Genomic DNA, 13,063 nt, shown 5'->3' with positions numbered 1-13,063 from the left:
CTGTAAAATGCGGTTCATGTTAGCATGGAATTCCCTGATTCTGTAAGCACTGATTCTTTGCTTATGGAAAGCAGAGCCATGAACTTGGGCCCTGATTTTAAGGTATTATAGATATTAAATTTGGGGTACAACCATGTCAAATCTGTTGGTTCTGAGGAGAACCGTTGTGGTCTCAATGTTTCTACTCATTGTCGGGAGAATGCTGGAATGATCTGATTTGAGAAGTCGTGGCGCCTCTGATCAGCAGGATACACCATAAATATTTTATTAACACAGCCTCTCTACAAACCTTTAGTTTTGCAGCATCAAGATTAAGTAACGCCGTCCCTGTAACGTTATTCGCTGTGAAGTCATTGATGTAGTCATCCAGGCCGTTACCCATAAGCCACTGGGACACATGGGTTGTATTCCACTCTGTGATTGGTCGATCCTCAATCTGGTGGGGCTTCCTGCTTGGCTCCATCTAGTTGTACAAACAACAGTGGTGGTATTATGGGAGAGACCTTTGAAGAAGTTTTCTGCATTAATAAGTACTGATTGACGAGCGCAGGATTTGAACCAATGACCTCCAGATTTACATGTTAGTGCTCTACCAACTGAGCTTTCTAACCCTATCTATGTTTGTGGTCTCCCTATTCCGTCATAACTTTGTTCTCAGGTACCAGTCAGAAGCCATACAAAGACAGTCTTTTTGAAACAACATACTGGCTAGTTATAGTCCCAATTTCATGTCGCTGCTTTCAGCACAAAAGTAGCTAAGCTCAACAAACTAATGTATACCAGAATAAGGTTAACAGCTAAACTACCATGTATAACATGTATAATTAGTGACTGGTATCCTGCTGATTTCTGCTGAGCAGAATGTTAGTAAGCAATATTTCCTGCTTAAACAGCTCTCTGAAGCTTAACTTACACTTTGTAGAGGAGGTGATATCTGATACTTGGCCGCCTTCTTACTTTTCTTCTTCCCTCCAAACTCACTCCCAGGCATCGAGTCAAAGATATCTCCTCCTGCTGTGAATTGGTGAGAACCTTTAGCCCCAAGTGACGTCAGTTCATCTGTTGATCATGCAAAACGGTGATGAAAAATTATCTTCAGTATATAAGAATTTGATTTTTTTCTTAAAGGTTTTTTTAATTTCTTTGGTGAGAGGACATTCTAGTCAAAGAACATTTGGAGAAGAACTAAATGAAATTTGCACAGGTAATTTGGTGGTATATATCTACAACTATTTAGGATTGAAACAAACAGTTGGTTCCAATTCTCAAACATATACAATCCCTTTCATATTTGAAGCTTTCTTGTACAATGGGAGCATGAGTGGAAATGTAAACATGAAAATAAAATATAAATTCACCTGAATCGAATCTTGCCCTCTCTGTAGTCCCCTCGATCGTTGGACTCCCAGGGTCCGGTGAGGTTGCTTGACTGCCGTCACCTCCTTGCTCTAGCGACCTCGTAGAGAGCAGTGTGACACCAAAACCCTCTGATGATGAAGCAGGGGGTTGGAGGCGTAGGATAGGCATGGCAGGAGGAAGACCAGATTTGGTTGGGCGGGGTGACGTTTGGGCTGTCTTGCCTTCACTGGCTAGTTCTCTGTTGAAGAAGAAACAATGTTGGGGGTTTATTTGAGGATGAGAACAGTTAGAGTAAATTTTTCAAGATTCTATTTTTACGATCTAGAAAAAAAGTTGATAAGTCAACCTACAAGGATCTTTTCTACTATTGATTTCTGTCTTGATAGGGGAAGGGTACTTGACTAGGGTCAATCTAACAGCTGCTTCATCAAATCACTTACTCGTTATGTGTCTTGCTGGACAAGCAAATTCTCATTTGTTGTTATGCATGTTTGCCCCAAACAAGGCTAAAAGCCACGATTAATAAGCAAAATCTTAATCATACTTTTACAACACATAATTTTACTCTGTTGTGCCAATAATGGCTTCATTCAATGCAAAAGTGCAAGAATATTGCGAGTGGAATTATTTCTTTTACAACTAGTGGAAATCATTGTCATCAAGAACAGAAATTAGCAAAAGAAGCAACGATGTTAAAGTTAAGAGCAAGACAGTCTTTTTCTTAGCATAAACTTCTGTGCTGATGTCCTGTGATTAGGAACAACAATGTCTTGCACCAAGACTACAACTGTGTAAGCTGAGCTGTTTGCTTGCAATTTATAAGCAGTTCAATGAAACAGGGCCTGGCCATCTTTCATAACATTAGATACTTTATCCTAAAATAAAATATACACAACAAGAACAACTTCATCTATTAATATTTTAGCTAAATCTACGATGATGAAAATCACTGAAAGAAAATTGTTATAAAACAAAATCTGAAACATCATAGGAGTTATTACAAGGATTCTCTACAACAAAAACTAGAAACAACTGGTAAATCTTGCAATCAAGCAAACATCTGTTAAGTTGGGGACAAAATCAAAACCTGGAAGGATGAAATTTATACAAGACAGAAATGAACCCCAGAAGCAAAATTCCAAATCCTACTCATGTAGGTCTACATATATATGACAAATAAACAATAAACAATAACAAAACAAGTGTAATGTTATTTCAAGTCAATGGTAAATTAAAGAACATGCTTACACAGTCAGTCATAAGAATCATTCATTGGTAAACTACAGTAAGACTTCTATAGTGTCAACGTAACAAGAAATGGAAAGTATGGGAAAAAAATTCTTCTACTGACCCCACCATACCCCCCACCATACCCCAAAAGTAATCAAAATATGTCTGAAGATTCAAAGTATATAAACTATAATTAGTCATTCAGATTTAATGAATCATGCTAAGATAGTCTGGAATACAACTCCTAATAAGATGACACAAACACTGAATGATAAAGAGATAGAATATGAGAGAAAACTGGGACCAGTGTTAAGCCCGGTTCATACTTCCTGCAAATGCGAATGAGATACGAATGTTGACGTCACAAATTTGCAACGAATAATTCGCAGCAGTTCAACATTGCTCAACACTTGCGAATATCGGTGCGAAAGGAGGTTTGTGACGTCAAATTCAAGTCAAATTCACATTCGCAGGAAGTATGAACCGGGCTTTACCCTCTAACTTAACACTCTGAGGACCTCACAGAGGCAACTTGGAGCTCAAAAAGTTCAAATCACAAACGAATTTTGGTGCCAACAAACAGAATGGTGACTTCAACTTTTAATTTCACTTCTATTGTTACCCAAAATGCCTCTTTTGCAAATTTTAATTGGATACACCTGTTTTTACAAATTATGTCTATTCTTTGTTTTTAATCACAGCAATTGTTAGTTTGCAAATCTGCTGAGCAGGGAACATTCAAAGGTAACAGCAAACAGCAAGAGAACAAGCTTGCTTTGAACGCTTGGGGTATACAACAGAAACATGCCCAAATGTAAAAGTTCTTTATATAAACAAAAAAGGAAAGGCCTGTTTATAGTGTCATTCGTGTTTCTTTTTTGTGGCTTGTGATTGTGGTACCAAGGGAAAGATGTTCAGATCAGGATGAAAGGTATGACAAAATTCTGCTGCATCGTTTTGCTTAAGTTTGGACAGAGAGATTGAGAGAAGTTAGACTAGAGAGAAAGATAGAAGGGGAAGAAGGAGGAGACCCCTTAGTTATGAAACTCATACCTTAAAGAAGGCATGCATCATCTGAGAAAAAGAATAAAGTAATATCACAGGCACACACAAGACGGTCAACGTCTTCTCATGTCATCTGATCAAATCTACAACTCTCACATATACTTTGACAACGATGTATGGTTTACGAGGAGGGGGAAGATGTTGTCGGCAATCCACCGCTCCAAGTATCTACTGCCACACCCTTGTCATCTTCAAGAATGGTCAAGACAAGCAAGAGGCAAACAACATTCTCAGTGGCATAGAGAGGGCTACCAAGGGAAAGACGATAAGAGATCTTTGAAAATGTCTTTGTACATGCAGAGAAGAATGCAAGGACAAATGAGGAAATAGATATTAATTTGATTCAAGGGATGGTCGGGGGCTAGGAAAGTAGTTCTCTCTCTACCACCTTGAAGATGTTGAAGACTTTGGGAGACCCTTTCTTCTGCCTTTCAAGAAATTTTGTTGTACATTATTCTGAAAGACATTTCAGATACCTTTCATTAAGTGAATCAAAGGGTGTGACCATTTGGGCCCACATTCACGACACTGCTAAGCGCATAATTCTTTGCTTAGCAGTGTCTTGAGTGTAGGTCTTTGCTACTGATTGCAGGAGGGGGCTGGGTACCTTACCTTATAAGCTGTCTATACACTGCGTCCATGTGATAGTCTACAGGGCTGCTGCCCATAAATAAAGACCAATTCAAACAAGTTGTAGGTATTATTGTAGTGGTGCTGGGTTCCCCCGGCAAATTATGTTACTCTATAGGTCTGAGTAACTTTGGCAGGAAAAATGCACCTGTGTGCATTTCAGACGGCATGAGCAGAAAAGAAACCTCCACCATGCCTTTTTATTGGATTTGACCTACAACATGGGGGTCTGGGTAGATATGTAACATGTATTGCATGGAGTTGTAACATTTTTAAGGGGAGGTTTCAACATTGGTCACAGCCTACTTTTAAAACTTCAAAAATACACTCATCCAACTTCTTGATCCATCGATACAAATGTGTAACTAGCAGAAATAGCAGAAACAATGGTGTTACAATTGCTATACACAACAAAGCATGTGACTGCTGTGCACTAACTTTGAGAAAAGGAAAAGTAAACATTTTCAGGGTCTATACATATAGGTAAACAAAATATACACTTCTTTGACAAAATAAGAGTTATTATAACTTTCCAACATTACCTTTGAGAGAAAGGTTTGGACATAAGAACAGCCTGAAATGCGTTTATACGCTACGATAAGTACAAATATTCTAACATCTATCATTGACTTTCATCCATTGTCTTAAACTTCTTTACATTTACAATCCTCCACTGAGTACCTTTAAGTCTATCGACATGCATCAATACAAGATCAGGCCTAGATCAGGCGGTATCAGTTCAGTTTGTGGTACCTACGATCAGTGTTGTTGACTAGAGTCAGACTCAAGTTGCCAATTTTATTGACTTGGGATTCGACTTAAGAAAAAATTACTTGCTTACAACACTTTCAAGCATGAGATTTATTGGATGTTGTTTTTAAAACTTGTCCTTCTCTTCATTTTGACCAGCTTGCTCTGGTTGCAGCCAGTTATCTCTTGAAGATGAAGAGGTTTTTCCCACGAACAGAACTGATTATATTCACTACTTGTCAAGATCAGAATTGGAGAGAAAATCTGCAATTATCTACACCGTTGTACTCATAAAAATGGCACCAAATATAAAAAGAAATTCCAGCACTATGCTGAACTACAGAGGACATGTTTGTGTCAACTCTCATTATGGATGAAACATATAATTGAAGAAATTTGTTTTCTTCAACTTGACTAGTTGTTTGGGTACTTGGCTGAGTGTCTTATTACTTGAATGCATGTTGTGTTAACACTTGGCAGGGTCTTTGGGTACTTCTGGGAGATTTTGGGTTAATTTGGTTCTGGCTGGGTGTTTGGATACTTGGCAGGGTTTTGGGGGTACTTGACTTGGTGTTTAGTGTTATGTACTTAGGTATCAGTTAATGAACTAGGTTGGCTGTTAAGCTAACTTCTAAAACAGAGCAACAGTGGTTTGCAACACTGCTGACACACCTACCAATAACCAACGGAGATCAAGTAATTAAATCTGTTTGAGTTTTAAATGTGTTAAATATTGATAAAAGGTTAACTTAAGGGAGCTGGTAACACGTATTTTAGAATATTTTCTTCAGGTTGACTTATTCTTAGATAGGTAGGTCAACTTATTAAGCCATGCTCAAGGCAAAACTCATGCAAATTCTGTGAACAAACAACTTAAGGAAAAACACCATCTGCAAAAAGTATTAACGCCCTATCAGAATACTTGAACGTATTGTTAGACAAACAGAGAAATGAAAGGAAGGAGAAAAAGAGTCCAAGATGTGAATCAAAAACAAAAGTAGCATTTTGAGACACGTTACCTGCGTATCCACGGACTGCACATGAAGCTGATGATGGGGAAAGGCATTGTGGGAAGATGCCCAGGAAAGTAGGAGGAACGAAATGAAACAAAGAAAATAAGGCAGGACAATGCAAACAAGGAAGATTTGGGTAAGGAAGAAAATAAATGAATAGAGAAAGGGAATCAGAGAAATTAAAGATTCAAACGGTTCAAAAGAATTCAACCAGGTGGCTGCCATCTTGGATTTAAAAAAACTTATCTTTTAAACTTTGAAGTAAAAAATGGTGCATGTAATGGCAGGTACTCATTACACTTATATGTCAAGTTTTTCATTAAGAAAGGTAAACAAGATGGCTGCAACTGGATCAAAAACTTAAATAAAAGCAGGATACTTTCATTTGGGGCAGAAAAAATACACAATGCTTATGATGCGCTCGTCACAGAATAAAGGTTCAGAACTCAAATCTTTTTTCATACTCTTGCCAATACTATGATGCTGTGCGAAATTAAGGTTAATTTAAATATGCTGAGGGAGCTATACAAATAAAAACTGCCCAATGTTTACTGTAAAGTTTGAGTGAAGAAATGAATTAGAGTAAACAGAGTTCACAAAACACATCTTGTTGTTTGACAGTTGTTCGTTATCTCTGCTTAGCTCTTGTTTTTGGTCATACCAAACTCACAATTTAATACACCAATGAATAGACCAAACATATTTTGGAAAGCGCCCTCAGCATATCCAGTGTGCATTTGCAGAAAGATATAAATCAATCCAAAATAAATATAGACCTTGTCTTTTAAAATCATTATAAATTTAAAAGTACAAAATTAATTTGTGCAAAAAAACATAACAAATGTGGCTATGTGTTATGGTAAATAATTCTAACGTTCAAGTTAATTCAGAGCTTTCTCTCCAATAAATTGAAAATTGCACTTAAACAAGTTTTTGATTAAAATTAAGTAATTTTTCAGAAATACCTGTGATTCTAATCTATTTTGTTTGGACTAATTTTCTGATAAACGGCATGATGTGCAAGATTCATCAAACAATTTCTGTTGAATTCTAAGATAAAAATCGAATCATCAGACTAAAAAAGGAAAGGAAAACAAAGAGACTGATGCAACCAAGTCTTTTGGGTAGCAATAGCGAGAGAGCGAGGGTGCACTTACGATGATTCTCCAGTATTAACCCGTAGTTCTGGTTTGCTCTTCTTTCTTGGGGGCACCTTAGGCGACAACCTCTCTCGCCCGTCACCGGGTTGCATTGTGCCTGCCCCTGGCAATACTGGGACCCTGGTCAATGTAGGTGATGCCTGCTGGTTGGTCTGTGGGGGCGAGGAGGCGGTGGGCGGTAGCACTCGGTGTTTGAGCAGGGGGGAACCATTCCTAGGATGATCTGGGAGGGGAACCGGTTGCCGTCCTATTCTCGGACTACCGTTGGTTGCTGGTGGCTCAGAATTCCGCGGCTGATTGTGATAATATAAAAAAAAAAACGGATTTATTTTTTTGGCGGTAAAACCTGCATGCCGCGTTTTTTCAAAAGTGCAACAAGCGTCAAGCAGGATGAGAAAGACTCACTGCACAAGGTTTGTGACCTAGTTGACCAAGAAGCTTCTCACACAGATAGTTAAAGCAGAATATCGACGAGGGTCTCGCTAACTTCTAGATGGAGGGGAGAAAATAAAAGACGACAAGACAGTGTACAAATGTACCCAATGGAAACGATTACCTCAACAGTTCTGCACCTCTAATGATTAAGGTGCCTGCAGCATTATTGTGGTAAAGTGATTTGGGGCCAACTTCATGAAACTGTTTTCGGAAAATATTGCTGACAAAATGTGTTTGCTAATTAAGATAAAAGTGGGGTAACAATTGCAACTATGTGACTGATAATATTGGCAGGTAAGCTGTTTTACAATAACCATTTTAACCACACTTGCGATTATTTACCAAGAATCAATCAAAAATACCCAAAGTATTAGAATCTCTTCATTAACAGTTATTTGGCAAGCGTTTATTCCGCTTAAGAAGAACAGTGTATTATGAACAATGCTTTGGTAGTATGGGATGGATAAATTTCGCTCCTATCTATCTACCTCTTCTGTGATTGGCCGCCTCTCAGCCCAGCTGTTAGACTGCAATGCATTCTGGGCTAGATGCGCCTTGGTGGGCTTCTTCCTGCCAGCAAGCATACTGTTGTTACCGGTTACCAACTGAATCTTGGATTTCTCAATACTGGTATCCAACCTGTCAGCGTCCGGTATCTGCTCAAACCATTCCTGCTGCTGTTGCTATGGAAATTAAACAAAATGTAGGTCACAAACATTTTTTCAAGTTGCATTGAGTAGGATTTGAAACTTTGCACGTATGAAGTATAACTAAGAGAGGTTTGCAGAAACACCATGTGAATATCTCTTTTGAATAGCTTGAGACGTTAACCACTGGTTATTTTTTAGAACCAACACTACTTAAAACAGATATTCACATGATTTTACCGCAAACCTCTCTAAGTCAAGTCGATCCTTTGACTTAGATATATACAATATACAAATATGCACAGTACTACACTGAAGTATCTGCAATCAATCAATCACTTAATCTTTCCATCTTGCTTGTGGGTCACACTGAATCTCTGCCTATAATCGATAAAACTCTGACGCTCGTTCCAGAAAATGTCTAGCATCAATACAGAGATAGGTCGTGCTTCTATCAACAAACATTAATTTCGGCGCGAACAACACGCATGACACATTTTCCCATGGCCATTGATGTTTCCAGCGATTAACATCTGTCTGTCTCTAATCTCTGTCAAAGATTCAGATTTCTTTTCCAGTAGTCTACATTTCACAAGACTACGTGCGGGAAGTGATGTTTTGACGTCATGAACATTATTTATTCTGGATCATACCAAACCCTACAAGCCATCTACAACATTTGTATGTCATCCCTCACTAAGTATCAATTTCATTCCTTAAAGCAAACTGACACTATTTCAACAGGAAAATTCATAATTTCCTCACTAAACCAAGAGCAACCTCTAGTTAATCAAAAACCCAAAGCGTCTCCACAAAATTTACTTAAAAAGGAGCCTCCTATTGAATTGATCAGTTTGTTCTTTGTTATCAAATAACATATGGGTATGCAGAGTGGGTGAGAGTAACTGTTACATCTCACTCAAAGCGTAATTTGTGTTTAACTTGAAACTCAGTAAGAAATCAATATCGGCCGGGTGTGTATTTGGGAGGTGAGTGACTGTTGGTTCAGCTTATTTCAAGGAAGCATTTCTGTCTTGTGTTTGATGATATAGGAATGACTAGAGACATTGTTAGAAGACTGATTTCTGATCTTAAAGACTGCCCAACAATGTCCGTTTGAAATGCTAATATCTTTGAAATGTAAAAGTGTTCGATTCTTTGTGAAAGGGACACAGCATGAACGCGTTCCTTACCAGCATATGGGCTTCTTTCAAGTCGGCCTCTAAACTCATCTCAAGCTCTTGCTCCTCAAAGTCTTGTGAGACGTTGTAGCCTCCCTCATTACCTGAGGAGTCTTCATCTGACTCCTCCTCCACTTGTTCTTCTTGTTCTTCCTCATCTCTGGTTGAGGGTTTAGTAGCAAAATGTGTACTTCCTATCAGTGGGATGATGGGTGCTGAATTGGCATACAGAAGAAACATTCCTAATTTAATACAAGTTCCTCATTCAAGGAAGAAACAGGGCTCAGAATTTATTTCTTTTGAGGAAGGACAAGTTGCTTAGCACAGTCAAAAGATGCTAAGCGTAATTAGTTTTCCTTGTATGTAATAGAAATGGGCTCCATTTCACAAATAGTTAAGATTGATCATAACTGCAAATTACTCTTTATTGCTAAGAAAAGTGTGATATATCATCAAGTGTCTTCTAAGATCTTAGTTTGTGAAATCAGCCCATGGATTGCTACTGCTAATTATCTAAATTTCTGCTTAGCAAAATCAGGCTCATTTAAACCCTAAGCACACACTGAATAGTCACTTCTTCACTAAACACTGACTCAGGATAATTCAGACACTATTTGAAATACAACAACTGGATTCACAGGAAACCAAACTGTACAAGGATGCAAGGTGCTTCAACTTAGAATTGAAGGTATGAAGGTGACAAAACAAACATGAAAGAAGAATGCAAACTTTCAGTTGAAACAAACTTGAATAAATAGGTGCTTCAAAGAGTTGGTACATCATTGATGTTTTAGAAGATACATTAAAAGCAATCACTGGTTAAGGAATTATCTTCTTAGCTTTCCCTTCTTGTTCATGTCAAGATATTAGAAGGAGTATTAGATCCAAAAGACCCATGTCGTGCTTCCCTTCCACAAAAACAAGTTTCTTTTGCCGCGAATGTTAAAGCAACCTAATCACGGCACGCAATGCCTTAAAAATGTGTGAAAGCAAAGCATTCAAGCCCTGCAAGTGTATTTGTAAGAATAACATTTCTGTTTTCCTTGGCTCTCAAGTCTGTGCAGAAGACATGCCTAAGATATTATCCTTGGTAATGGCATATGAGTCAGCACTTGGTCATGCATGCCAATTCCATCTTGTCCATGACCAGACTGTTTTCGCTGCATTGGCGCAGCTAAATGGCCAGTCGAGGCTAAGTGGACTTACTTATTAATGCCTTATATGCTTGAATGGTCTGATTTTACGATTCCTCTGTGGTTTGTCCGATTGTCTCATGGGTGGTGAAGCTCTGATAACCCCCCAGGAAGGAGGGTTTGAATTCTATAACCTCAGCGATACCAGAGTTCAAGACCTAGTGACGACAAGGACAGTGGCACACCTTAAACAGGAGGTTGAGGCGGGGGTTAAGACTTATCAATCCTACAGAAACAAAGCACAAATATCCATGCAGCAAATCATGCTCAGCTTTCATCAACTAAAAACATTAACTAGACGACCCATTGCATAGGCCACTGTGGCAGGAAACCCTACCCACATACTATATAGCAAAGTGTGTAGACATTTTATCTGATAGCGCCCTCTTCTGAATCAACTTCCTCCAGTTTTTATAATCAATGAGAGGGCCTAGAGGCCACGACTACACCCCCATAGGTGCCGCATACATGTCAAGTCAAATAATGTTTTCATGCACACCCATAAAGAAGAAAAATACAGCCACTGCTAGCAACAAAGATGCAGTTAGATGGCAACATTCAATACAAAATAACCACACACCATGAAAGTGCAATGTGTGGGACATGCCTTGTCCATGCCCCTCATAACAGTACACGCAGGGGCAGACATCCATCACATGCACTTTTCTTATACACTTTATATTTTGTGTTATTCCCTGTGATAATTCAAGCAGCTGATAAGGCATTAGGGTGACAATTAAGGTGAGCACGGTTCAGCGACCATGGAGGTAATATTTGCAACTAAAATTTTGAATAATTTAGACATTACTGAAGCTGTGATGTCACCTGTCAGACACATTTTCCAGGAGAGGAAACTGACCTTTAATTTAAAATTTAAATTTAAATTTCCCAGACGGCTACCTTTGGAAGTCATGCATTTTTATTTACTTTAATAAGGTGTGAAGTGTTTACATTGGGCCAAGCAGGGTGGAAGTTTGTACAGCATGGAGGCAATCCCCAAAGGTTTGTTGACATTATTTTATTTTTAAAACAATTATTGCTAAATCCTTCTATTTTTTTCTCGATTTAATTTGTTTCAAGAGTACACAGTACATAAGATAGGTTTCCACACCTTTTCACGTCGTCAAATTCTAACAAGAAAAAAAAGTTATTGGTGGTCTTTTCCTTTTAGCAATTAAGAGAAATGTAGAATTTAGTTGAAGTGTCCTTTACCATTATCATGTTGAAGAGAAGTTGCCCCACATATAAAAACCAGAATTTTCAAGAAGAAAAAACCCAAACCCTGAAACAGAATATCTTTGTGTCATGGCCTAAGAAGTTGAAAAATAAGACGGCAAAAACTGAAAGAAGACATGAGTTTTTTGGGGCAGCCTCTCACATGCACAGAGGCCATTAGTTCCTTGGAATCTCTGTAAACCCTCTGGTCTAACTTCCGCGGTCTGAAAAGAAGGTCAGTAGGTCTAGCATCTCATGATCACCTGAAGGAATGGACCTGGCAAAGTCACCTTGGGGGATCAGTCTTAATGTCCTTAGGATGTAGCAGCCAAATGCCAAGATCACTCTGTATCATCCAGCCTTCCTCCAGGTGCTCAAACCACCCTGAGACCCCCCTTCACCTCCCATGGGTGATTCCAAACCTACTAAGAGTGTCCCCGGCAGCACTGTTTTCCCGTAAGGACACTGAAGTGGTTGTCCCCCTAAAATTCCTACAACCTTTTTTTTGGAAGGAATTTAAAACTGTCGACCATGTAGACTAAAGAGATACTCATTGTATGTTTGCAGTGTTTGAGGTTTGAGGGTATGCTGCCTTTATCCAGGGTTCTACTTTACCATGAATCAGCTTAGGGAGGTAGATTTGGGTAGCGATAGTATCATGAATAGTCTAGGTCCCAGACCACTGCTCATTGCTGTACTCATTATCAGCGCTCAGCAGGCAGGGCATGGGGGGCGATCATTTAGGGAGATAGGACAGTTAGAAGAAATAGGAGCTCAACTTGGCTACACGGAGAGGTTGCAACACGGAAAGCTACGACTACAAGCATGAGAGGAGTGTGAAAATGATCACAAACAGAGAAAACTACTGAGGTTTTGTAACCATTGCATAGGCTTAAAATCAGAATAACACCAACATCATTAAGGTCATATGCCTTAGGCATTACACTTCAAGATGGTTGATGTTATTCAAGCTTAACTCTTAAAACCTAGGCGATGGTTTCTAAACACCTTTAAGTCTAAAACAACAAGATGAATGTGGCCCAAATTATTTATCTTACCACAGATAAGTTGATCACCGTCAAAATCCCACTCCCATTCAACTAAAAGTGGCGAGGTGCATGAGGTAGGCAGTGAAACAGAGCGGAAAAACATGAGCCAAACACCGAAGAAAAGAATGCAGTTGAA

The 13,063-nt window shown here is 38.8% G+C and overlaps 1 protein-coding gene across 8 annotated transcripts in view; it reads right to left on the bottom strand.

Annotated features, from left to right (window-relative positions):
• Nucleotides 1-13,063, bottom strand: part of LOC117291898 (neurabin-1-like) — an 85,890-nt gene that overhangs the window by 5,179 nt on the left and 67,648 nt on the right. For 2 of the 8 annotated variants that reach the window (XM_033773896.1, XM_033773902.1), the window contains exons 10-18: nt 12,937-12,978; nt 9,483-9,685; nt 8,131-8,325; nt 7,205-7,500; nt 6,054-6,080; nt 4,267-4,311; nt 1,359-1,597; nt 914-1,059; nt 290-463 (exon numbers count right to left, since the gene is read on the bottom strand). In XM_033773896.1, the coding sequence (XP_033629787.1) occupies nt 290-463; nt 914-1,059; nt 1,359-1,597; nt 4,267-4,311; nt 6,054-6,080; nt 7,205-7,500; nt 8,131-8,325; nt 9,483-9,685; nt 12,937-12,978 (1,367 nt within the window). Of the gene's footprint in view, nt 1-289; nt 464-913; nt 1,060-1,358; nt 1,598-4,266; nt 4,315-6,053; nt 6,081-7,204; nt 7,501-8,130; nt 8,326-9,482; nt 9,686-12,936; nt 12,979-13,063 lie in introns of all 8 variants that reach the window. The other 6 variants (XM_033773900.1, XM_033773904.1, XM_033773897.1 and 3 more) reach the window with 5 other exon arrangements.

This window comes from Asterias rubens, chromosome 6 (assembly GCF_902459465.1).
Source record: "Asterias rubens chromosome 6, eAstRub1.3, whole genome shotgun sequence".
NCBI lineage: Eukaryota > Metazoa > Echinodermata > Asteroidea > Forcipulatida > Asteriidae > Asterias > Asterias rubens.
This window is presented reverse-complemented; position numbering and strand designations above follow the sequence as displayed.